This window comes from Phalangium opilio, unplaced genomic scaffold (genome assembly GCF_054372755.1).
Source record: "Phalangium opilio isolate 3A_F unplaced genomic scaffold, DU_Popi_V2 ptg000352l_1, whole genome shotgun sequence".
NCBI classification, from domain to species: Eukaryota; Metazoa; Arthropoda; class Arachnida; order Opiliones; family Phalangiidae; genus Phalangium; species Phalangium opilio.
The window spans coordinates 1,057,433-1,083,957 of record NW_028324228.1 but is presented as its reverse complement, the minus strand read 5'-3'; the positions used below and the strand labels follow the sequence as shown (position 1 = coordinate 1,083,957).

General features: G+C 37.6%; 2 protein-coding genes and 1 pseudogene across 4 annotated transcripts in view; 1 reads left to right on the top strand and 2 right to left on the bottom strand.

The window, feature by feature from the left end:
• The window catches only part of LOC149602758 (uncharacterized), a 285,004-nt gene that overhangs the window by 229,458 nt on the left and 29,021 nt on the right, over positions 1-26,525 (top strand). The gene's annotated exons all lie outside the window — the stretch shown is intronic.
• On the bottom strand, positions 1,274-24,597 carry LOC149602762 (ATP-binding cassette sub-family C member 1-like; annotated as a pseudogene).
• On the bottom strand, positions 6,215-24,597 carry LOC149602763 (multidrug resistance-associated protein 1-like). Its single transcript, XM_089860206.1, has 14 exons — positions 24,547-24,597; positions 24,319-24,369; positions 21,921-22,097; positions 20,417-20,521; positions 20,214-20,351; positions 20,009-20,146; positions 19,076-19,134; positions 17,750-17,924; positions 17,438-17,692; positions 16,490-16,693; positions 12,309-12,399; positions 10,777-11,144; positions 6,897-7,064; positions 6,215-6,394 (listed from the first exon to the last, which is right to left on the bottom strand). The coding sequence occupies exons 1-14, from the start codon at positions 24,595-24,597 to the stop codon at positions 6,215-6,217; spliced, it is 2,160 nt and encodes a 719-aa protein (XP_089716332.1).

Genomic DNA, 26,525 nt, shown 5'->3' with positions numbered 1-26,525 from the left:
TCGATCAGGTGCACCATTTACGAAAACAAAACTAACTACAACTATCGAAAACCTAAATCTTTATCCTATCAAGAACCTAACTGAGACTACAAAAAAAAATTATTTGAACATGTTACTTGTGCAATGCTTTAACCGGAGCCTCCGAAATGAACTAGGCCCATGCATGTCAAATTTTATGTGGGGAAATATCCAGTTTGTTAAGGAAAATATTTTCACCATATATGTGTACGAGATGGCGCTTATATTACCGTTGTGACAGGGGTCTTCCTTAAATGATCGTTGATATTTTAGGGGCCAGTCATAAAATTTTTATGATAGAGAAAAGTTTCATCCTAAAATTAACGTAAATGTTTTTGGGGCTATTCACTTTTTATTGAATCTTTCGGTTAGATTGTATTGATGACAACAAAATAAATTATTTCAATTAAAATAATTCAGTAAGAGTAATAAAAACGTATACTTACAATCCGCGACCTTGGCCCAAACACTTGAGCAGTCGACAGGGTCACGGGGTTAAACTTTGATTATTTTACGGTAATATAAGCGCCCCCAAGCGTAAACCCACGGCGAACTAAGTTGGTTAAAAAAATGTTCTCGCTTCGCGACATGCATGGGCCTAGTACATTTCGGAGGCTCCGCGTTAACTCTACCCGTTATGAGATCTCTCTATCTTAACGTTCGACCTGATGTGGTGACGGAATTTTTGGAGTCCTCGTCATCCGAACTATCTTTATCACTGAGCGTTTCTAGATCGTCATCTAGTAGCTTGTGCTCAAGATTTGATACTTTGTAGGTTGCTTTAAGCATTTTTCCTAACAAAGTTTCTAACCTATACGTGTGAGGTGAAAGCTTTTCCGCAATTCGGTATGGACCGTCGTATCTTTTATCTAACTTTGCGGAATAATTAATGCCACACTCGATTGATAATGGATTCCCGTAGGATGGTATCACCTTCATTAAATTCGAATTTTCTATGATGCTGGTCATAATAGTCTTTTTGTCGGCTTTGCGCCTCTTTAACCTTCTCACGAGCGAGTTCCAGGGCTTTGTTTACCCGTGTAACTACCTTTAACCCATAGATTTTCTCTACTTCTGGATCTAAGGATTGATCTGAGTCTTTCTCGTCAATCAAACTTGTAGCCGTTCTAATTTCTCGGCCAAAAAAGAAGAAGCTCAGAAAATTTTCAAATAAATGATAATCTTTCTTTATTAGACTCGTAACCAGTTGTGTTTAAAGTTGAATACAAATTTAAGTGCTTAAAATAAAAGTTATCTAGAGAATATTGGCATCTTTGGCCAATTCGTAGAACATTGATTGATCATCCTTCAAAAGTGCTTGAGGAGAGTCAAATTCCGCAATTCGGGCCCTGATCAAGAAAAATCACCCTGTGAAGATTAAAAGGAAAAAATATTAACCATCCACTTCGCCCCATTGCTTAAGCCCTATACTTGTCGTAATCCAAAATGGTGTTTATTCTATGCGCGATGGTGATGATGGTAGAATCAGCGAATTCCTTCCTAATGGTCTCTTGAATGAGATCGACCGAGGCCGTTGCTTCGTCCAAGATGAGTATCTTGGTGTTCCTCAACAAGGCACGAGCCAAGCAGACCAACTGACGCTGTCCGACACTCAGATTCTTTCCTCCTTCCGCCACGGGGTGATCTAGTCCCTGTTCGAGTGATGCCACGTAGGGCTTTAGGTGCGAGTGCTCAAGGGCGGCCCACAGTCGCTGGTCGTCTTGTTGTCCGAAAGGATCGAGGTTAAGTCTGAGCGTGCCCGAGAAGAGGATGGGCTCTTGGGGGATAATGGTCAGTCGCGATCTCAGATCGGACAAACCCAACCTGTCCACCTCCATTCCATCTATGACAATCTGACCCTTCACCCCCTCGATCAGACGAAAGAGCGCTAGAGTCAGCGAAGACTTTCCTGCACCTGTCCGTCCTACCACGCCCACTTTTTCTCCTGCCTCGATACCGACATGTATGTCCTTCAATACAAATTCCAATTTCTCGCGGTATCTGGTGCTGTAGTTGCGGAATAGGATTTGGCCTCGTTGAGGCCAGTCAGGTGGCGGTTGAGATTCTGGTTTGATCCACTCGGCCTCAGACTTCAAATGGCAGTATTCATCTACTCTTTCTATAGAGACGACATTGCTTTCCAAACCCGTACTTGCAGCGATGAAGATTTTGATCATCTGTAGAAGCTGTGATAAAAAAGTTTTAAAACTAATTAATAATTTTAACCATAAATAATTATCTAATGCAGCAGAAACATTTTCTTTTCTAGTTTGAACAGCTTTTTACTCGGCTTATCAGCTGCAATTAATCAGACCGCTTTCATCCACACACAGAAGAAAATGTGTGAAGTACGTGTTCGGTTAACATCTTTCCATGTGGATGATTAAGTGTGGCTTTAAAATTCATATTTCCGCCCGGTTCAGTTGAAAAACTTTTCAAACCATCAACTGAACCTTTCCCAATTAAAAATGTCATTGGACCTGTTAACTATAAAATCGCACGTGGATTCGATGACAAGACTTTCATCTTCCATCACAATCGACTAAAGAAAAGCTACAATTCTAACGCTGAGAAAACGGTATGTATCCAAAAAATAAATTTCGGATACTAAAAATAAATTTACAGCAAATCAGTATGAATTTACTCATCACTGACAGGAACCCATACTCCTTCTTGGAATGGATAAAAAGCCATATATCCTATGCTGCGATGAAAGATGTGAAAGAGGGAAAGGGCCTGCCTAATATCGCTCTACTTTCCTTATTTGCCATTGATGTGATTGAGTTATAAAAAATTCTACAGTGGCTTCTGAAAATACTGCGCCTCCTGTTCTAGCCATAGCCCAATTATTCCTTCTAAAAAGCTTTATAACCTCCTGTTACTGAAAACCAGATGAATATAAGAAACAGGTCGTGTTTTCTTGATGAGGAGATATGTAAAATGAATAGCAACAAAATTTTATGTAAGAGGATTGAAACTAGAATCATTAGTTTAAACAACATTGAAGATTGTGTGGGATTTGGCTAGTGAATGTAAAAAAAAGAGGAGAGCACGAAAAAAGTTGAAAAACGTTTTGATTTTGAATGCAATGGCTGAAACTCGATCTAAAATTAAAACTATTAAGAACATATTTTGGAACCAATTATTGAGAACATACAACCCAAACAATTAATAATAATAATAATCTAAGCTTTGCCAATGAACCGGATATTCTGAGACGACAGGAGTAATTATGTACTTAAGCTTGTAGAAAACTAGTTGATTTACTTACAAAATCAGCATTAGCCAAGATCATTCCCACAAAAACAGTTGACATGGTCTCTTTGCTCAAGATAATAAAAAGTGCGGTGCAAAACAGCATGCCATTACCAAGAAGATTGTAGCGCACTGTCAGCCACCTGTAAAGAAATTATAATTTGTTAGCTTAATATATCATTCTGTTCAGCCAAATGGGCGTGTACATGTACAGTCTGTTAAGAAATTCTTTGGGCGTTGCTGTTTGCACACATATTTTACGATATGACGAACACAACTTCATCGCGCAAACACTCAGTTTGTTCGTGTAAAACTGATCGAATAACAACAAAAATAGGGTTGAATTTAAAGTTGGAATGCATTCTTTGCGTGATTTTCTCAGCTTCCACTAAGAATTCACTTCAAAACTAAAAATGCACTGTCGACTTAAATAATGGTCCTAGTTATCGTCATGAAAATGCAGTGCTGATTATACCTTTGCGCCATGTTCATCATATAATTAGCGGCCGTACATTCGTCGACCAGACTCAGGAATTGCCCTTCGAAGCACTCTCCAGCCTGACATGCCCTAATGACTGTGCTGCCAGCCACTGATCCTTCCACGTGCGAAAACAAGAAGGAATTTCTGAGACTTATTATTCGCTTTAATTGACGATTGCTTGACATCAAGAAACGCTGCAAAGATATTATAAATAGAAAAAAATAAACGAAATTACAAAGTAGGTCCCGTTTGGAGCGAGTGAAAACTCGCCAGCGGTAAGATCCGTTGCCGTCGAGAGAGTTTGCGGGCTCCGGGGAAATTGACAAAATCGTGGATCCGCATCAAGACAGGTGACCCGGACCCCTAGAAGGTACGGACACCTGGAAAAATGAGCAAATTGCCCCTCTCTCGACAGCCCTGGTAACACACCTGACGTTAACTCTTTGATTTTTGATAAGTAAGGTGAGAATTATTATTATACCGCTTATAATCAACTATTTTTTGTTGTATCACTTCCTTCCGAAACAAGTGTTGGGCAAAGCCCATAGGATTTTGATAGAAATATTATTAAACATTTTTTTTGCTGGAGCAGCTTTTCTATTTGCGTATACCCACGTGGCTTGGTTAGCCATCGGTTTATTGAAAAAGAGGCTATAAATCTCAATAATCTACGATTTGAGGTCAGTTAAATTTTCGCTCCATAATGCTAATGATAGGTAAAAGAGTTCGAATAAACCTCGACGTAGACTATCTTCCCCAACTTGTAATTACATGAAAGCAATATCTAGACACTGAAACAACAATAATTCAGGGAAAGTTTAATTTTTTAACTACCACGGGGCACCAAGAAAAACGTCCCAGAAATCTGGCCTAATTCCAACTTCAATAGATCCCAACTTTAGCACCTCGCAGGAATGATGCGCGGTGTTTTTCTTAATTGAGAGCCAAAAAGAATTAGAAACCGCCAACAGAACAGAATCATTGTAATGAGGATCTTTTTTTCTTTAATTATTTTTTATTTGTGATTTTCGACGCTTCTTTGTATCAATTTTCTTAGTGCAAGCCCCTCTAACCACTAAATGAAAGTGCGCATCGCTCACTGTGAACTATACTCACTCGACTAGTATTGATAAAATATTTGCGAGAAAAATTATAAGTCAAGTTCCTACCTGAAACAAAAACGATGCAACGGTAACAGCAACGCAGGGAATTACGAATAAAGGTAAAAATACTGCATTTGCTATAGTCGAAAGACCTATATATATCAATCCATAAACAGTTTGTCTTAACACTGGAGGTAACTGCTGGTCGAGGGCATCGATATCTTGCGAGAAACGATTGAGTATCCTTCCAAAGGGGGTCGTATCGAAGAAGGACATGGGAGAGCGAAATATGCTGTCTAGCATTTTCTCGTGTAAACAGTTTGCCGCTCGTAGAGAGCGAAATAAGTTCAAGATTATACTCGCACATGTGACAATGGCTTGGCTTACACCGAGAACGACTAAGACCGCGATGCGGGTTGTTTTTAATTCTGGGTTTGCTTTTACATCTTCCATGGTGTCCGCACACCACAGCGACAGCCAGTACACAGACGCCAAATTGAACGCTGAAGCACTGGTAAGCGTTACAACAAATATTATAAACCATATTATGCCATAAGCTTTAAAATACTGTTTGTATTGCGAAATGGATATCTGTAAAATATCGTTGACATAAGTAAAAATGTGTTGAGAACGTGGAACTCCACAATATTTTTCCCTTTTATACAGTGCGTACATTTCCTTCTTTGAGCGTCTCTTTAATCACGAGGTTTGCTTCATCTTCGTCCAATACTTTTTGTTCCAATACAATGTGAAATTTTTCAACTTCAGTCTTCATCCTAATATAAAATGTTACACCAGAATTTATTAATAGACCTAAAAATAAAATAAACAAGCTGGCCATATATATACGCCCGTTAAGGGGCAGATTTAAAATGAAGCAAGCGCCATCTAGTGAACAGAAATACAAACTCAAAGGTGACATTTTTCATTGGCTGAAAACACTCTGACACTAAATGAAGCAAGCGCCATCTAGTGAACAGAAATACAAACTCAAAGGTGACATTTTTTCATTGGCTGAAAACATTCTGACACTAAAATTCTGCCTCTGCGCATTTCTAAGCGAACCAATAAGATCACCCCTCATTCGTGAAAGCCCGGTTTAGAAACTCGTAAGGCCGTTAGAAATTTTGAATGAATTTATTTTTAGGTGTATTAACAGAAGCGTTTTCAACTTGAAAGAAGCCCTTTAAAAAAATTAAAATTAAGACAATTTCTGCAGGCAGTACAAATAATTTTTCGGTAGTTCATAAAGAGTTTCACCTATTTATTTTCTACAACTATAACTTAAAGATTCCTTCTGAAGAATGTCTCTGTTCACACTTATCATATATTTTCTGTAGATACAGTTCCAATTTACTCACGATGGTTCTGCTTTATCCTCGTCGTTCATGTGTTGCGCAAAATATTCTTTGGCCATTCCTTGACGACTCATGATTTCGTCATAGGTTCCTCTCTCGATGATTCGGCCATCGTTCATGAAGAAGATCTCGTCCACTTCTCGAATGAAGCTCAAGTTGTGGGTTACCAAAACTCTTGTCTGAAAAATTGAAAAGCTATTTGTCGAACGAGGACAAACAAATCCTAGATGTGCATCATTAAATCAAGGGTCGTATTAGTTTATTTAAGTTAATTAAACCCAATTTTCTGCTTTGCAATGAAAATATGTTAGCTGAAGTCTTCAGCGTATATAACATGAATCACACTTTCTTCACGGTATGTTTCTAATATTGCTACGTATTTAAAGGAATGGACAATCCGTTATGTAATGGCGTAGGAAGAAGTATATTTTGAAGTAGTGGTGTTACTATATCGTGGGCAATGTCACATGACTGTAAGCGTGGAACTACTCGGCGAATATATTTAATGGATAAGCCGATAACCATGTACTTAAAAGAGATGTCGACATCACCAACGAAATTATTTTGTATTTATTTCGACAAATAGAAAAATGTTAAGATGAACTGATTTTTAACCAAAATTCTACTCGGCCTTTTCACGCTGTGCTCTTTTATGAGAAATACAAGACTGACGTCACTTACTTTGTTACGGAGTAATCCATTTGGTCCAATAACTTCGTCGAAGAGATGTTTCGCCTCGTGTGAGTCAACCGCTCCTAATGGATCGTCCAATAGATAAACATCGTCATTTCGATAAATTGCTCTGGCAACGTTAATCCTTTGTTTTTGACCACCACTCAAGTTGATACCCTATTATGCATAGGATTTAATTTAACACATATTCAATGGAAGTGGCAGCTCTGAAAACTAAACCCTTCTACAAATTTTCGCTTCATCTTTTAAAATTTTGAGGATGGATCATTTGTTTCCAGATAAAAAAGTCCACTATTCTATAATAATATGGTTAATTCGAGCCAATAAGACAAACCGGAAGCGTTATACAGGGTGTTTCTGAAAAGTCCATCACAAATTAAGGGGCGTGTTTATGGGACCAAACTGAGCGGAAAGTACCAAAGAACATGGGGTGTACAACATTTTGTTACGGAGATATGGCCTTCCAAACATTCGCAACTAAAACAAGGAAATATCCAAAAATGAGGAGTAACACTAAAGACCGACTAACCAGCTTGTTTAAAATTACTAGACAATTTCAATAGCCTTTAATCGAACAATTGATTTCTACCTTTACTAATCAGAAGCGTATAAATGAGTAGAAGTATGCCTACGGTGGTAATGTAAAATTAATCCCAAGTGACATGATGTTTCAAGATCTTCCCAGCACCAAGTAAAATGGTTCTGATTGAAGGGACTTTTATTAGCACAGCGTAAACAACGTTATTTTCAGGAATTAGTCCAAATGTCCACGGGCGGCATTACAAAAACGAGGCAGTCTTTCGAATGATACTTGGACATGTTGGAAGATCCCTGGCCTGTTCCTGTTATCTCAAACCGTAAAAAGCTACGCAAATCTTCATCATCACGGACAACACTCTTGTACGTTAGGTATGACCTTGAGAAAACCTAAAAGGACATCTCGAATGTATTTGAAAAACCCATCTCCAATTAAGGGGCGTGTTGTTTGTTTCCAACAGAGTAAACTCGCCCAGAGAACAATTACAATGCAGAGCCACGTTTCGGCGTTAATGGACCACAAAGGTGGTCCCAAACAAAAGAACAAACTTTAATTTGTTTCGTTCAGTAAGTGTTTCATGTGTCATAGATAAAACGCCATGATTAATGCACAAAGAAAATGTTATTGACAAGTTTTCGGACCGCGATGCTGAAATGTGGTGGTGCACCATCGTGCATGAACCACATTCTGTTTATTAAACCTAAGGGTACGTCTTCGAGTAGTTCTGGTAAATCGTCCCGTAAGAACTACAAGTAAGCCACACCGTTTAACCTGGGCTCTAGGAAATATGGCCCAATTAAATTGTCACCCACAATACTACACCACACGTTTAAGCTGAATTGTACTTTGTGAATTCTAACGCAAGTTGCGTGTGGTTTTTTCTTAATCAGCAAACCAATTGGCGGCTGCTTGTTTTTGGATCGTCCTCGAAAATAGTGAGAACTTCGCCTATTCTTAAAAAACAGAGCACTAAAACAGAGCACTATGTTTTTTAAGAAAGGAATAAAAGAGGTTTCACGTACATGTGTTTGTTTTATTAAACTCATAATTCAACGAAGTCTGTTACAATGCCTTTCTTCACAAATGCCGAATATGCGGATATGCACCTAATGTATGGACTAGCCGAGGGGAATGCCGCTGCAGCTGTACGCTTGTATCAGGAAAGATTTCCGCAGAGGCGACTACCAAATCGACTGACGTTCGAGGCTGTGGACAGACGTTTGAGGCAAGATGGACGAATCCAACCGGCTGGACCTCAACCTAGAGCGAGAGCCATCCCAGAGGCCGTAGAAGACGAAGTTCTCACCATTTTCGAGGACGAGCCTGAATCAAGTACCCGCCAAGTTGGTCGCCGATTAGGCGTAAACCACACGCTCGTGTGGAAAATCCTCAGAAGCCACCGGTTTCATCCTTTCCATGTTCAAAAAGTTCAAGGTTTGAATCCAGCGGACTACCCACGACGCACGGCGTTTTGTCAGTGGTTTCTGGCTAAAGTAAACGATATCGATTTCCCACGGGATTTGTTGGTTACTGACGAAGCTAACTTTTCACGGGATGGTATTATTAACTTACATAATAAACATCAATGGTCCCAGCTAAACCCCCACGCAACTTGCGTTAGAAGTCACCAAGTACAATTCAGTTTAAACGTGTGGTGTGGTATTGTGGGTGACAATTTAATTGGGCCATATTTCCTAGAGCCCAGGTTAAACGGTGTGGCTTACTTGCAGTTCTTACGGGACGATTTACCGGAACTACTCGAAGACGTACCCTTAGGTTTGGTAAACAGAATGTGGTTCATGCACGATGGTGCACCACCACATTTCAGCATCGCGGTCCGAAATTATCTTAACGCGACCTTCCCTTTGCGGTGGTTAAGTCGAGGTGGACCTGTGGAGTGGCCTGCTCGATCACCCGATCTGAACCCTTGTGATTTCTTTCTTTGGGGCCACCTGAAAGACTTAGTTTATCAGACTGAAGTGCCCGATGTTGAAGAGCTACGTCGACGAATAATTCACGGCTGTCAAACAATTCGCGAAACTCCAGGCATTTTTCAACGTGTAAGGGAATCATTTGTAAGACGTGCTAATGTGTGCCTTAACGCGGGTGGTGAACACTTTGAACAATTTTTGTAACTAGTTGCAATTAAATGTTAAAACTTGTCAATAAATTCATTTTCTTCGTGCATTAATCATGGCGTTTTATCTATGACACATGAAACACTTACTGAACGAAACAAATTAAAGTTTGTTCTTGTTTTTGGGACCACCTTTGTGGGCCATTAACGCCGAAACGTGGCTCTGCATTGTAATTGTTCTCTGGGCGAGTTTACTCTGTTGGAAACAAACAACACGCCCCTTAATTGGAGATGGGTTTTTCAAATACATTCGAGATGTCCTTTTAGGTTTTCTCAAGGTCATACCTAACGTACAAGAGTGTTGTCCGTGATGATGAAGATTTGCGTAGCTTTTTACGGTTTGAGATAACAGGAACAGGCCAGGGATCTTCCAACATGTCCAAGTATCATTCGAAAGACTGCCTCGTTTTTGTAATGCCGCCCGTGGACATTTGGACTAATTCCTGAAAATAACGTTGTTTACGCTGTGCTAATAAAAGTCCCTTCAATCAGAACCATTTTACTTGGTGCTGGGAAGATCTTGAAACATCATGTCACTTGGGATTAATTTTACATTACCACCGTAGGCATACTTCTACTCATTTATACGCTTCTGATTAGTAAAGGTAGAAATCAATTGTTCGATTGAAGGCTATTGAAATTGTCTAGTAATTTTAAACAAGCTGGTTAGTCGGTCTTAAGTGTTACTCCTCATTTTTGGATATTTCCTTGTTTTAGGGGCGAATGTTTGGAAGGCCATATCTCCGTAACAAAATGTTGTACACCCCATGTTCTTTGGTACTTTCCGCTCAGTTTGGTCCCATAAACACGCCCCTTAATTTGTGATGGACTTTTCAGAAACACCCTGTATATCTTCTCAATTTTGTTTTGATTTTTGGTACTATTTTCGTGTTCAGGCCCACTTTATCATGGCAATTTTTTCCTATGAGATTGCACATTGCCTGGAGTGTGCATATTTTATCAAATTCGCCTTAGAATGGTTAAAGTCTAAATTTTTTCAGATTGCGCAATGGCGTTGGTCAAAGATATTAACTTATTGAAAAAGGTCTTCAAAGAAGATCTTTCGAGAAGAGAAAGTACCATGCAACGTTATGACTTCCCAAAAAGGACTTAACGAACATTTTTAGCTAGTAATAAGCTATTTTTGAAGTTTGCCTGTCATTTGAGACGAAAGGAATTTCAATGATACGTACTCTTTCTCCGATCTCCGTCTCATCACCAGCTGGTAGCTGGTCGAGATCTGCTTGCAGAGCACATGCGCGTATGACGTTGTTATATCTTTCCTGGTTCATCTCGTCGATAAAGAGTATATTCTTTTTGAGGGAATTGTTCTGGATCCAGGGTTGTTGAGTGACATATCCGACTCTTCCGACCACTCTGACCTCCCCCTCTACTTTCTCAATCTCCGAAACCAGAGCGGACAAGAGTGAAGACTTGCCACAGCCCACCGGACCTACCACGGCCACCAGTGAACCACGTGCCACATAGAAATTGATATCCTTCAGAGAAGCGGCTGGCTCTTCTAAGTTCCAATGAAATATTCCCTTGTTAATCTCAATTGCTGAAATTTAAATAGAAATAATCAATGCATGTTTTACTCCAATGATGAGAGCTTAGCTCAGTAGTTTCTAGGAACAATCGATATCAGCATATTCTGATGAAAAATGGCTTTGTAAAGGCTTATTGTCTGAACAAGTTGGAAAACAAAAATATTAACTCTCCGGGTCTACAGGAATACCTACAAACCTATTAACCTAGATATTATTCAAAGCTCTCTACATAACTAGTTTTTCGACTTGGCGTGTAAACACCATGCTTTCGTTATATACGGCATGTAAATTCGAATTGGAAGGTCAAAAGATCACATGGTCCTTGAAAAACATTATTGCATTCCCAAAGGACAACACATTTACAAACCACGGGTCTTGATGACCACGACTGGTTATATCCTTCATATATTTCGCCCGTACTTCGCTAATAAAACCCGAAGAACTTCATATTCAATAATGTAATTCTGACTGACCGTGGAATTTGTGACTCTACTATATACCAGATGAATTACTAAAATTGTTACTAAAACCGCGACATGGGTGAAAAACTACTCCTTTCTCATGGAGAACCCGCGTAGGAGTAATAATCGAAGACTTAAATCTCAACAGAACTGAATTTAATAGATTATATTACTGATATCTGAATCGCAGAACCGTCTTCAAAGATCCCATAGCTTAACACGGTCTGAACTTGAGTGGCTATTTTCCTGAACTCTAAACCGTTGAACCATATTTAATAGTTCCATACTTTAACATTGTCAAAACTTGAGTGACTATTTTGCTGAACTATGAACCACATTTAATATTTCTTTAGCTTATCATGGTCTGAACTTGAGTGACTAATTTACTGAACTCTGAACCGCTAAAACTGATTTAATAGTTCTATAGCTTAACACGGTCTGAACTTGTGTGACTTATTTAATGTATCTCGAGACCAAATTATAAAGATTCCAATTTTCGAAACTCTATCAAGACCGAAAGATCACCACAACAAACTTGCCCAAGATCAAATGATCGCGAGACCAATCTGACTCGAGACAAAGTAATCACAATACCAAACTTCCCTAGACCAAATCTGTAAACTAATATATCCAGCGACCAAGTTGGCTAGACCAATTCAGCGATACCATTTTTCTTGTCCCAATCTCCAGTAGCTGTGTTCTTAATTGACGTACCATTATGGGCATCACTTGCCATCAGCTTCACGAAATTCATGGTTTCCCTACGACTCAACAAGTTTGCAATTCTTCTTACCGAGACTTGAGTCTGTAAAGAATCACTTCTTGTATTGGTGCTACTTTTAAAAGGGAGGGTCAAAAGGGTCTTACTTCTGATAATTTTGCTAAAAACAAAACCTGTTTGACTAGGAAACTATTTTCTAGTGGACAAAGTTTTAGTAAAATTTAAAAAAAATACCCTCTTTTAACGCCTCCCAACAAATATTTGATTTGAAACAATATTGGTCCAATAGCGGCACATCGGGAACATTTGCAAGTGGTGTTTGAAGCCAGTCATCAAATTAGAACCAGAAGTAAAATCATTTGTTTCATCTTATCTGCATTTTAGGGTCAGCAGAGAGAAAAATCAAAATTTTGAAATATAGACTAGAAATGTGTCCATGATAATGTAGCCGATTGTTAAATTTTTTCAAAGAACAATTTAGGTGCTGGGTCGTGAGATGGTGTGCCGCTATTGCTCGAGCTAGTTTAAGTTCAGAATTATGGTTGACGTTACCAGATAAACCGTTGCAATATTGAAATTTTGCAAACTTCTGAAAACCTTTCAACCAGCCAAACCGTTTTTAATATTAGAAAAATTATCAATAGAGATAAATTATGTTTTGACCCTCCCTTTTATCTGCTTGACACTGATCTTACCAAAACGAACGTGTTTATTAAATCCGGAAACGTAACCATTGACATCGCTAATAATCGTACCAATTGCCAAGACACGAAAGCTTTCCTCATGGTAAGAACGTTGTCATCGTCAATTAAAACGTACATGGCGAAACATGGTGAACTTATCTGAATAGTTAGAAAAATATCTCTCAATATCAAAGAGAATTTAAGTCCTGGAGTTAAATAGTATAATAGAGGGATTAGGGACTCTATTCTGTAAGCGTTTTTGCCCGAAAGGTTTATATGAACCGTTTTGTGAGAAAGTCTATTTTGTAACGTTTCGAACGAACACTTAACGGTAACAGTAAATGTTAACTTTTCGCAAGCTAGAAGACATCCCTTCGGGACCACACGGATTAAAATATAATTGTTAAGCCTATTCCAAAACACTCTTAGCAATTTGTTACAATGTATTTATTTTGGCTATAATTCTAGAGGGCCGGTAGGCCCTTCTAGATAAGATCCCACACCCTCCCGTAATGTTAAATGATAATTCACAGATTTTCGCCGATTTTCCCATAGGAATAACATGGGGTTTTTGGTGCTCCTGTACATCGAATCATTTAAAAACTACATGGAAGTTAGCTTTCGGAATACTTTTAAATTAACAAGTAACTATTCAAGGTGTGCCTTTTTCAAGTTTCACCAAATTTAATTAAGTCTAAGTATGTTAATTTAATTAAAAATGTAAGTACCTCAAAAGATTATTCCACAGCAGACGACGATAATTGTTCGTTACTCTACAGTAGACGACGCTAATTTGCCATTTCACCGCCTTGAAACTTTAACTTCATATTTTTTAATAAATATAACACTATATTTATTAAAAACTTCTCTGGCGGGTCTAATTTTCGTTTAATTATGTGTCTCGGTTGAAATTCTATACTTAAGATACCTTTTTAATTTATATTTTAGATGTTAGTTTCGACCAAGGCTTAAGTTGCCTTACTTAGGCCATGGATTTATAATAGGAGCTTACGCTTCATGGATATTTCCCTGTAGCCTTCAGTAAGGCATTTTGATTTTAAACACATTTATGTCACAAAAATTCGCGCGGGTGGGGACGTAGAAATTGAAGCAAACTTTTTTCTTTAGGCGCGCGCGATCGCGCGCTATTCAAAATTTGAACTCGATCACGTGAAAAACTTCAACCCCCCTCTGAATTTGCCTCAAATTCTACGTCACAAACGCGCGTGCCAGGCTGGTACTATTTCAGACGAGGAATAAATGTTGTGCGCGTTTTAAGGTGAGTGAAATATCCAGGAAGCGTAAGCTTCTATTATAAATCCATGCTTAGGCAGACTATTGAGTGAGTCTATGCAATGGGTGATTGTAAAAGCTGGAAGGATAGATGGATCAGTGTTGGAAATAAGGATATTTTTAAAACTGGACCTGTGACCTAGGTATTTTAATTAAAATAACTGTCCACGGTGCCAATCACTGTAAACGTACAAGGGCAGTGCACGCAATGTCATGGATAATTGCAATCGTAAAGTGGACTGTAAAAGATACGGCTTTGATAGTTTAAAATCGTGGCAGGATTGTTTTGAAGTTGACTATAAAGCTCGGGTTCTAAAACTAATTGTGAGCCGTATCATATAAGAATTAGTAGAAGTGTAGAACCATTTTTAACCTCGTCCTAGAAGTGAAAAATTTCGCATTTCAGGCAAATATTATTTTATAATAGATTAATACAAATAAAGACTGAAGGAACAGATATTATATAAAAAAGGACTTGGTTTGCCCAAGCCTAAAAAACAAAACGATAAGAGTTTTTTCCAGTTGACTGAAGCGCGGATATTTTATTTTTCTATATAATTTTAAAGACAATCTGTATTTTACTACTCTTTAATTCAATCTCCTGATTTTACTGGTAATGGATTTATTTCCTATAAATTAATTGAAATAAAATATTATCTCAGATTTTTCATGATAAAATTTTTACGAAAATGGAATTGTTGTTGAAAAATCTGAGATAAGATATTTTATTTCAATTAATTTATAGGAAATAAATCCATTACCAGTAAAATCAGGAGATTGAATTAAAGAGTAGTAAAATACAGATTGTCTTTAAAATTATATAGAAAAATAAAATATCCGCGCTTCAGTCAACTGGAAAAAACTCTTATCGTTTTGTTTTTTAGGCTTGGGCAAACCAAGTCCTTTTTTATATAATTTCAATTAAGTTTCGAGAGTGATGATCTGTCTATTATTCATTTTAAGCCTAACGAAAACACTTTGATGAAATTTTATCAGGAATTTAAAAATTTACTAGAAACAAGTTTTTACTCAAAGGTAAAGTTGTCGAATACCATTTTTTCTGGAATTTTCAGTTGCGAGTTATGCGAAAAACAGAAAATGGAAACTATACTGGAACCATGAGGTTTACGGTAGAAATTGAGAAAATTACAGAATAGGTTCCATTGACCAAAAGATATCAATTTGAATAGACCACAGCTCGGTAACGATTAATATTTTATTTTTGAGGACGAAAGCTTGATTCTGGGAGTTGCGTATTCTATGAAAAGGGTCTCTCGCCTTATCGCTACACAGTATCCACATATGGTTGCTTTTGTTACAAATTGTAAGATAAGTAACATGAGACTATAATAATAGTCAAACACCGGCTGCAGGTTACTTATTCTTATAGGGTCATCGCTCATGACGCGAAGTGTCTGGACAATGACGCGCTTAGTTCTTTCAATTTCGTTACTGGTTAGTTACTACAACCATGGAACTAACTGACGCTAGGGACGGTCGGCAAGCATGAATATCTGAAATGTTTGGTGACAACGCACCCTAGCGAGCATTTGGTGCGAACCGGAAAAGTGATTCAATTTTTAAAAAGGGGGGGGTTGCAAAAAGCCTTAAAAGCAGTCTGCTATATTTCCAAATTAAGACTGGGTAGTCTTTCCAACCTAACCATTCTCTCCATTGCTAACAAATTTCATAATTACGCTTAGGTTTAGGAAAAGCGATACACTCTACATCTTTCAAGTACTGTTTATGCGCTAGGCGATTGTCACTTCTACAACCACTATACACACAAATCTTCTTAGGTCTCACCATATTTATGATTATTTTAAAAACAATGGTACAACCTTTAAAGTGTTAAATACTTAGTTCCGTAAATAAATTATGTTTCAAGGTTAGGAATAAAATGAATTTCTAAGCGTTGGTTAGTTCCACAATTTACACAAAGGTTACACTACGCCTAACATAGCAGACGGCTTTTACAACAGATCCCGTATATTAGTACGAAAACTAAATTATAGGTGGCGTTAAGATAGCCCAATTCCGTTTTGAATCACCAAATTTCAGGAGGGGGGAGTTAAAAGCGGGAGGGTTTATCAACGAATGTTTTTCAGAGAGACTAATGTAAGTTGTATCGGTGCGGACCGTCCCTAGCGTTAGTTAGTTCCATGCTAAAACTCTAGTTATATGTTTTATGTTCGTACCAAAGCCGGTACGACAGCAGCTATAAAAACGTTTATTCCTTGGAAGAAGGACTGTTTTTTCATGATGGCAATTTCCTTTTTCCTGAATTCAAGAATGATTCTTTGGAATGATCTTTCCCAGGCGTACAACTTCAAGACGCGGATTCCGTTCAAGATTTCGCTCATCATTTTCATTCTGTTGTCCTTCAGCTTCATCAGCTCAATCTAAAAACCGTATAATTAATTATATATATAAATTAAACGAGTTTTAGTCATAAACCCGTGTTTATTTTGAAGAATTTCTTTTGCTATCAAGAACCAGATACGCAAGCGAGGCCTAGTAAATCTACTTTAAATTGTTTAAACTGTAATTATTCCGTAAATTTCGTTTGTTTACTTCTGTGGAAATCAAAAACCCACAGAGCATGTCGATCTATACAATTAAGTTAACCAGTACACTAAATGCCTTATAGATGGTTGAAACTTTCGAAAGTTTTTCGGTTGGGTTCAGTTTTACCTTTATGGTAGGAAATTTTCTAGATAATCCCTTATTGGTAAATTTTTACAATGAATACCAACAAAATCAAACAAAGCGCGTCTCTACTTTCACCCCTAGCATGCTGAATAATCTATTTCAAACTCATTTTTCCTTGCCGAAGGGGCACCAATTTAGCCAAGCTTTGTCTTAAGAGGAACGTCTTAGTTTGCAAAAAAATCGCTTAGCCTTAATGAAGCCAGTCAGTCAGGACTAAGAGATGCAAGATGCTTCCAGGAGCTGAAATCGTCTTTTAAAATTGTCTGTAAACATTTTATAATTTTTTCCTGGCTTTCAATCTAACACCAAAAAGGATGTTATTATTATTTGCCTAAAATATTTTTTATATTATTAGTTTTTGCACCAATGAGTCTAGGGGTACAACCATTAGCAAAATTATATGGTTTACAAATACAGAATATTGGTTTCTATACCTGCAAGTTTTTGTATTTCTTGGTGCTGAGATAGGACAGTGGAACAAAAATTACGATAGGTATGATGCCTGCAAAGGCCGAATAGCCGAGTTCTTGATACATGAAGGCAAAACACAGAACCATTTGTACCGGGACCGACCACAAGAGACCCAGTTGCGGCGATAGTACTTGGAATCTGTTCGTGTCCACGTACATCGTGTTAAGAATTTCGCCCATTGTCAAGTCACGTCGATCGCTACTCGTCAACCGAAATGTCTGCTTCGACAAATCTCATTAGTGAGCTACATAGTCCCGTTGATTATACTATCTTACTTTTTTGTAAAGAACGTGCATAGTTGCGGATTTGAGTCTCAGTCCTAGTTTGGTGTGGAAAATAGTGCTGCCTTCTTGGAACAGAGATTGCACGACACCAGCCAGACCGTAAAGACAAGCGTAGAAAATCCCCTTCCAGAAAGGATCTGCGCTCGTGGAGTAGTCAATAATGGAACTAGAATCAAAAGAGAAGACGTTTTAGCTTGATCTGTCCAAAAACTGTTAATTTCTCATTTAGAGAAAGCGAAAAAATCTTCCCATTTCCCTGCTTCAAGTTCATTGCAAAATTGCCAACGCCTTGGAAGCACTATTACGTAAGACAAAGGAAATTCAGTTCCCGAGGTGACTGCGTCTTTCTATACCAAGTTTGTGATTAGACCTTCCACAATAGGAGAATGGGGTGGGTTGAAAAAAGTGGGTACACCATCTTGGAAAAATGTCGGATTTAGGAAGTTTAAATTTATCACGTGACCAACCTTGCTAAACGCGCCATCTATCGCGCAGCGCCGATTTAAACTCACCTTTAGGCCATGATTAGGCTTAGAGGCTAGTGATTGCTGGATTTGTGGGCATGTGGGTCTAGTGAAGCATCCCGTTTTCAGGGAGTTTAATTAAACCCCATATCAAAACCCAGGAAAAGTTTTAAAAAGTGTGTGAGATCGTTATTAGTGGTTAATAGAGATCATAACAACTCATAATGAAGTAAAACAGTATCATTACGCATGCTCAAAGCATTCATTGGTGGTAATGGTTCCAAAAAGGAATTCCCTGATCAAAGATATGGAAAGGGTAACAATTCATATTACCCTCAGTAAACGTAATAGAATACTATATTAACTATCACAATATGTACAGAACCCAGTGGTTTTAGATTTAACTTCAAGTTCTGGATTTATGACGTTCCAAATATAGGCAAAAAATGTAAGTATTTACCCCATCAAGAGAGGACAAGCGAAAGATACTACGTCGGACAGAACATGTAAGAACACTCCAGAAAGCAAGCAAGGCCCAATTGTCCTAAACAAGTTCCACGTAATGGATTTTCCTTGATTTACTGTTCCCTTTGATTCTTTCAGAAAGTTTTTCATTTGCATTTCATTGCCGTCACGTTTGTTTTTAGCTTTGGGTTTTATTGTCTTTCGAAAATGCGTGAGACAGTCAAGGCTTGCTCAGAGTGATTCAAGTCGTACACGTCAGAAGGCTCCAAGGTTTTCTTCCAACCTTTCCACAAAGTGCTACCGTTTTATTAAAAATTTCAAAGAAAAACTTCAAAGTTAGAATTATAAAACTATCAACTTCTTCGTTATCACGTCAACAGCAGATTACCTTGTAAGCCACGAATGTACCATACGGGAACAAAACGATGCATCGTCTTCATTTGATTTCTTAAAAGTTTTAATTTATTATTTTGGTTGAGAGATTTAAAACAACCATATGTTTATGAGTTCTAAGTATAAGTATGAAACTTAGACAGTTTTTAACGCTAACACTTTAATGTGAGTTAGTTCATTAACAACGAGCGAATAACGAAAATCAACTAGCACTGTAAAAACAAGTTGAAAAAACCAAAAGTTTTCTTCTCCGAGTCAAGAGGACTTATTTCAATGAATATACAACTTACTACTGCTATTTATTGATAAACAACTGGAGACGTTAAAATAATATAAGAATGAATTATTGAATCGTTATAAACAGTTTTATTCACAAGTCTGTTGGTCTCTAAACACTATCTTCTTCGTAAAGGCTGGTTTTCACGGGGCAGAAATCGAGGTCAAATGGAGCAAAAACGTGCCAAAATAGGGAAATTTTCGGCCAGGTGTCTACACCGTAGCTAAATTCTGTACTGCCCTCGCGTTTTAAATCCTTTAGCTGTGAAAAGTTTTGGTAACCATCGGACACCTCTCGTAATTCTTGCTTATCTGGGGGACCAAGCCCAAAAAGAGGGGGGCTAGAAGATGGCCGAGGGAACACTAGGTATATTTTGGGGAGAGTTGTTTTTGCCATCGTGGAGCGAACATGTATTTTCGGAAATAAAGAACTTCGTTTTATATTTCAAGAGTCGGTTAGTTTTCGCTTGAAAACGAAGCCTAACTATACTTGGAGTGCTAGAATATTTATAAGGCAAAAGCGATATTTGATTTATATAAACCTATTGTATTAAACTGAATATAAAACTTTGCTATACATACCATGTAACAGTTTCCATGCTTAGATTGGCATATTTTTATATGTTCATGTTTTAATAAAATTGTAAATTACCCATTTCACTTCGATTGCGTACGTATTTCTTCCGAATTGAGACGCGGTGTCAGTCAGCGTGTGTAGAATGAGTGTAACTACTACTAAAGTGTAAAGTACCGCCTCAATTACAAGTTCGAAGTAATCATATTTGTGGTTCTGAAAAAATTATATTTTTATATCTCCATAATATTATTATAAAATGGAAGAAAGAATCTATACTAACTTGTAAATAGTATTTCATGATGGTGGATCTCAGTGTGATAGTTTGCGTTAGTGTTAAGATAAACCAAAACAATGTCAGAATTCCAGACAACAATGGACCACCGCCTGTGCCGTAAACATCGAGAAATAACGCCAAGATCTGAAACACGCAAGACATCAAATGTGGCCCGAATAGAATTTTCCAGATTATTTTACATAAGTTACGAATTGAAGAACGACCGCCAAATTGTCAACAACTTGAAAATCCCCATGGTACATTTGTTTTCCAAATTTTAAGACGTCTACTGCGGCCAGTAATAGAATCAAGAGCTGATATTGTAAAACGACAATTAGAACCAGTTTTTTTTTACATTATAAACTAAGGGTGTGCTTGTTCCTATTGTTTCTTTAAAAATGTTTGGGTTTTTTTCTTATAAAATCAAAGTATTTACAAAGTCATAAATTGATAATCTACCAGTCTACATATGTCTAAAGGATAGAGGACTAGTATACCCGAGGGTTCCGTCATTCCCAAAAAAGCGTACTGGATTTCGTGATTTCGCGATTTTGCCAAAAATTCCCGGATTTCTTCTTTGATTTCGTGATTTAGACAAAGATTTCGGGATTTCTTCTTTGATTTCGAGATTTCACCAAAGATTTTTTCTTTGATTTCGGGATTTCGCCAAAAATTTCATATTCGATTTCGGGATTTCGTCAATGAGTTCGTGATATCTTCGTTCATTTCGCGATTTCGCCAAAGATTTTCTTTGATTTCGGGATTTCGCCAAAAATTTCATACTTGATTTCGGGATTTCGCCAATGAGTTCGTGATATCTTCGTTCATTTCGCGATTTCGCCAAAGATTTCGGAATTTCCTCTTTGATTTCGTAATTTGTTCAAAGATTTCGTGATTTTGTGTGAAAGATTTCGCGATTTTCTAGAAGCGTACGGATTTCGTATAAATGTTGGACCCCTCTAGTGCACCCCCTTGCTGCTTCTAATCCGTCTCACCCCAACCTAGTATGAAATGAAATTAGGCACTACTGAAGTGAAAGACATCCCTTTGGTGTACTCTTAACAAGAATATTGGCCACTACATAACATTTTGATGACCCCAAAACTTTATCAATGGAACACTAACTCTAAATAACAATGTAACGTTTTGTGTATTATAGAAACCAAAACTCGAAACTCGTGTACTTTTTGCTGTGAGATCTTTCAACACTATGACACCTTGAACTAGTTTTAGTTTATAAAGCAGCGTTGGCACACTTCTACCCATTTAAATGATTTAATAGTGCACTTCTGCTAAGAAAAGGTTCAGAAACGTTTTCATATTGAAGGCTATTGAAATTGACTAAAACTTCTAAACGAAATGGGAGGAGGCAACGTTTGGGAGCCCTTATCTTCACAACAAAATGTTTCAGACCCCATGGCCTTTGACCCAAATAACGCACCCTATAATTCATGGCATATTTATCAGAAGCACCCTGTATATGTCACTGATAAAAGGATAAATTCAAACCCTTAGAGCTGAAATACTGAATTAGTGATTTCTTTGCATATAATGATAATATAGACCCGAGATAGAGTACAATATTTTTTGACAGCCATGTAACCTGAACATTAAATTTAATTCATCGTAACTAAATGCCATAAACCTGCTATAGCAGATATACAATGCATTTCGTGTCGTAGAAAGCTGCTCATTTAGCATACAAACACTTACACATTTCGTAATGGATAGGTGAGAACAACGAACGCTTCGTCTTTCCGACTTGGCGATTAACGACAGTTCCAGAGGCAAAAACAGCCATAGTATAGCGCATGGCACCCAGACCAAGATGGTCTTTTGAAAACACGGTGTAAAATCTGGATTTTCTGTATACCATGTTAAGTTGGCGTCCTGAAAATAATAATTACACACTATTTAATTCCCCAAAAAGCGTAATATCCGAATAGCTGTCGTTGACTACTTTAAATTTAAGCAGAAGTAGGATGAGACTAGAAGTAAAGAGCTCTAGCATTGGTAATAGATCCTGGCACTAGTGAACAAATTTGAGGATTTTATGCCGCTTCCATCGCGCCTACACTAGAGAGAGAAAAATAGGTCGAGTCCCAAAAATTTTTCCTATCCCCTTCCCCTCAACCTAAAGCAGCGGAACAGGACGCGGGTGCTTGAATCTAGTTCGGCCGTCTACCACCGCGAGCGTCTCACGTTTTGGAGGGAAAACTCAGAAACCGCTACCAGAGGGCCAACCGTTGGTGTGTTATCAATAATATTCACTTTCGCCAAGTGAAGAATTTGGTTACCTCAATACTTCTAGTCCCTTATCCTACTTCTGATTTAAGTGATTTTCACAAGTAAACAACATGTAACGTACCCGAAAATTAAATTTTAAAAAGCCGTTCAAAATTAACAAGACCATTTGAATACGAAAAACACTAAAATCATTGTCAAAGGGTAACTCTCATTTAAAATTTTAAATATAATTTAATGAGAAAGGGGTATTTGAATCTTTGAAATAAAATTAGTTTCGTTAAAATTGGTTAAATGTTTTTGCAATATTTTAAAATTTTGTTCACCCAAAATCTATTCCGAAATAGGTTTATATTATTATAATGAGCACCTAAATACTGCAAAATATTACAAATATATGAAAGAATTTGTTTTTATAATTTGCACTTGTGTGAGTCTCTGACGTTCATTATTGAGGTTAGGTTGGGATATGTTAGGCTACTGCCATTCGTATTAAAAAGGTTAGGATAGGTTAGGTTAAATTGTAATGCCATTCGTGATAATTAACGCTAGGTCAAATTGTACTGCCACCCGTGTTAATTAAGGTTGCGTTAGGTTAGGTTTGAATTGATAAGGTTAATTTGTACTATCATTAATGATAATTAAGGTTAGGTTAGATTAAATTGTACTGTCACTCGTGTTAATTAAGATAACGTTAGGACGGATTAGCTTAAGTTAATTTGTATTTCCATTCGTGTAAATTAGGGTTAGATTAAATTATCATGCTATTCGCGTTAATTAAGGTTAGGTTATGTTAAATTGTACTTTCATTCAAGATAATTAAGGTTGGATTAGGTTAGACTAAATTTTACTGCCATTTGTGTTAATTTAAGGTTCGGTTATGTTAAAGTGTACTTCCATTCGTCTTAATTAACGTTAGGTTATTTTAGATTATATTGGGTTAGGTCATATTAAGTTAGGTTGCGTAACTTGCGTTTGGTAAGGTTTAATTTGATTAGATTAGGTTAGGTTAAACTGAATTTCCATCATCTATGGATTTTCATGTCATTGTCAAGATGACGGAGTGCTTTGTATTCACGTATCGTAAGGTTAGTTATTTTCTGGATGTTTCACTAAGCAGATAGGTCTTAAAATTAGGGAAAGATTCGATAAAAATTTCTTTAATATTGCTCTTCGCCCTCCCTTTAAAGACTGGCTTATTTGAAGATTTGACGAAAAACATTTGGGGGATATTTATACCTTGGCTAGGAGTGGTTTGTCCTACACTTCTCATGAGGAATATTGTCACGGGTTACCCTTTGGAGCTTCATGTGTACGTTAAAAGTGGGGTGGCCTAGCATTGTTGCTTTCGACTCGCATCAAGAGGGTCCCACGGCTCAATCCCGAACAGTAGGATCGGGTACATAATCCTTCTGCGCAGAGATAGCAAGTGCTTTCCCAAATCATTAAAGGAGTTTACCTCCTCGAATTAACCCTTTTACTCATTTTCATAAAAACTCTAAGGTTAGCGGTAATAGTTTAGGGCGCTGTCAGTTAGCTTTGACACAAGGGCTAACCACCAACTGTCCACTCCTCTCTACACTGTATGCTGGTCACATACGTGCAAAAACGTCACACGCTTAGTGTGGATATCCCTTCGTTAAAAATCTTGGATTATTATTATAAAAAATCTCAGGTTCTAGTCATATGTGTACAATGGATGATAGGTATTTCAGGACAAAGTTATAGGCCTTAATTCGCCAAAAAGTTGTGTACATTATAACCTAAATTTTAGTAATTTGGTTACAATTGGGCTTCTTGGCATATGCCTTTTATCTGTAGAAATAATTCTAACCAGTTTCACCCTTGGAGGCACCATATCTATTACCCTAGTCACGTCCTTACTGTGGATAATGGGTAAGTCACGACAATCGATAGCCTTGATTAAACATAGCGATCACGAACAAGCGGAAATTTAAGTAATTCGTTTCCAGACCTGGTAACATACCCAAAATGTTGATGTACAAAAGTCATCCAATATGAATCAACCCATTGGAAGATGAGTAATACTGAAACATTTTCAAAAATGTGATGGTTTCAAACCCTACGTTTTTACCTTGATCGAGTCTCGATCGTATAACACAAGTAGATTTGAATACGAATTCATCTACATTAGAGATGGATAAGAAAATACCAGACTTTTGAAAATCAAGAATTGAAAGCGATAAAAGATGGGAAAGGTCGGGAGTGTGGCGCTCTCCCGTAAGCCAAGATTGTCGGCGAAAAGGTTTGAGAAAATACGGCTCTTATCATGTCAGCAGTCTTCATAGGTGCCAACTTCTCCGTGTCCGCCGGAGGTAACTTTACCCCATTATCCCTTCCGTCACTTCCGAAGTAAACGTCATTCCTTACCTACTTAAGCACATTATGAAACCTGACTAATCGCATCCTTGCCAAAGACAATTATAGGGAACCAGTTGTGTTAAAACTGTAAGAAAGCTATCAAAAGCTCTTGACTAAACTTTGAGCAAACGTCAATATGTAAAGTTGGTTACTTCGTTTTAATCAAGAGGGCCTTCTAAATAGGAACCCAGACCCCCCTGTAATGATAAGGGAAAAATCGCAGTTTTTTAAGCTTAGCGTCCCATATAACAAACTTTTTTTGTGTGTGGTCCAGCAAATCGAGTAACTAAGAAACTAAAGTTCTAAAAAACCTTTATATTATTAAGCAACTATTGATTGTTGAAATTCTAAAGTTTCATTGGGATCGATGAAGTCTAGGTATTTTATTTTATTTAACTTTAAAATTTTGATAAAACCATTACAGACAAATTCGGAGATTACTAACAGAGAAACCAACAGACAGGGGCGAGACCACCATTGGCGTATTCTTAATCGCGCCAGGAAGCAACGGCAGACGGAGCCCGAGTTCACTACACGCGGGAGGCTAACCAATTCGGACTGCCTCTGGCGGATCTTCTTGGCGAGAGTGAGAATACTCCAATGCTGGCCTCGCCCCTGTGTGTTGCTTTTTCTGTTTGTAATATCCGAATTTGTCTATTCGCTGTACAAAGACAGTTAAAACGTTTTTCGTTCTGTTTGAGAAATAAGAGGGCCTACCTTTGTGCGTTCTAACCAGTTCTGTTGATAAATTGTTCTTTCATAAGGTAAAATGTTTCGAATTGAAATTACGTGAAGTTACAATAATTTCGTGAAGTGATACGGTAATGATCATCATAAGTCAGTTAAATTTAAGAAGTCCATAAGAGTGTCACGCTTATGATACTAATGTTTTGACTAGAGCTCGGCATTATCTATCCATTATCCAAGTTATTTTATCTTTATCCATACTCTAAAATTATCCACAGAACTTGCATGTTAAATCGCATTATAGTCCACAACTTTGTTCATAAATTATCAGTTATCCACCAATTTGTGGATAATGGATAGATAATGCCGAGCTCTAGTTTTGAAGTTAAAAATTTATAAACTAATAACCGATAACGTTCCCTAAAGTTTTATTTGTGATTTTGACCTTACTGTAACAACTGAGATAATTTAAAATTTTTTTTGCAGTCACTACACTATGCCTTTGAGAATTCGCCTTAGCACGCGCAAAGCTCGTGTTTGGAAAAGTGAGTGTCGTGAACTGCGCGCGAAATTTCTTCAAAAACCTTTAAAGGGAGGGTGAAGTAGAAAATCAAGTGATTTATTATCGATTCTACTACAAATTATAAGACCAGTCTGCATAGTGAAACATTCAGGAAATACCTCTGAATGATTTTAAATTTCAAATTAGGTTCAGATTTTAAGGATAATTTTAAATTAGCCCCTCTGACCAATCGCGTAACGCCCTGCCTTTTTATTAACAAAATTCTCGTGGCACGCTCCATGTCTCGCGCCACGATTGTCACGTCGCGCGCAAATTTTATCAAATCTCGTGATAAATTTCATTCGACATGGAGCGTGCCACGAGAATTTTGTTAATAGAAAGGCAGGACGTTACGCGATTGGTCGGAGGGGCTTATTTTAAATTATCCTTAAAATCTGAACCTAATTTGAAATTTAAAATCATTCAGAGGTATTTCCTGAATG

Coding starts and splice junctions, on each gene's coding strand:
- LOC149602763 (XM_089860206.1), bottom strand. CDS start 24,597: ATGAATTCGTATTCAAATCTACTTGTGTTATACGATCGAGACTCGATC. Junction 24,370..24,546: donor ACGATCGAGACTCGATCAAG/GTAAAAACGTAG, acceptor TGTTTAATCAAG/GCTATCGATTGTCGTGACTT. Junction 17,693..17,749: donor TGCACGTTCTTTACAAAAAA/GTAAGATAGTAT, acceptor TTGTCGAAGCAG/ACATTTCGGTTGACGAGTAG.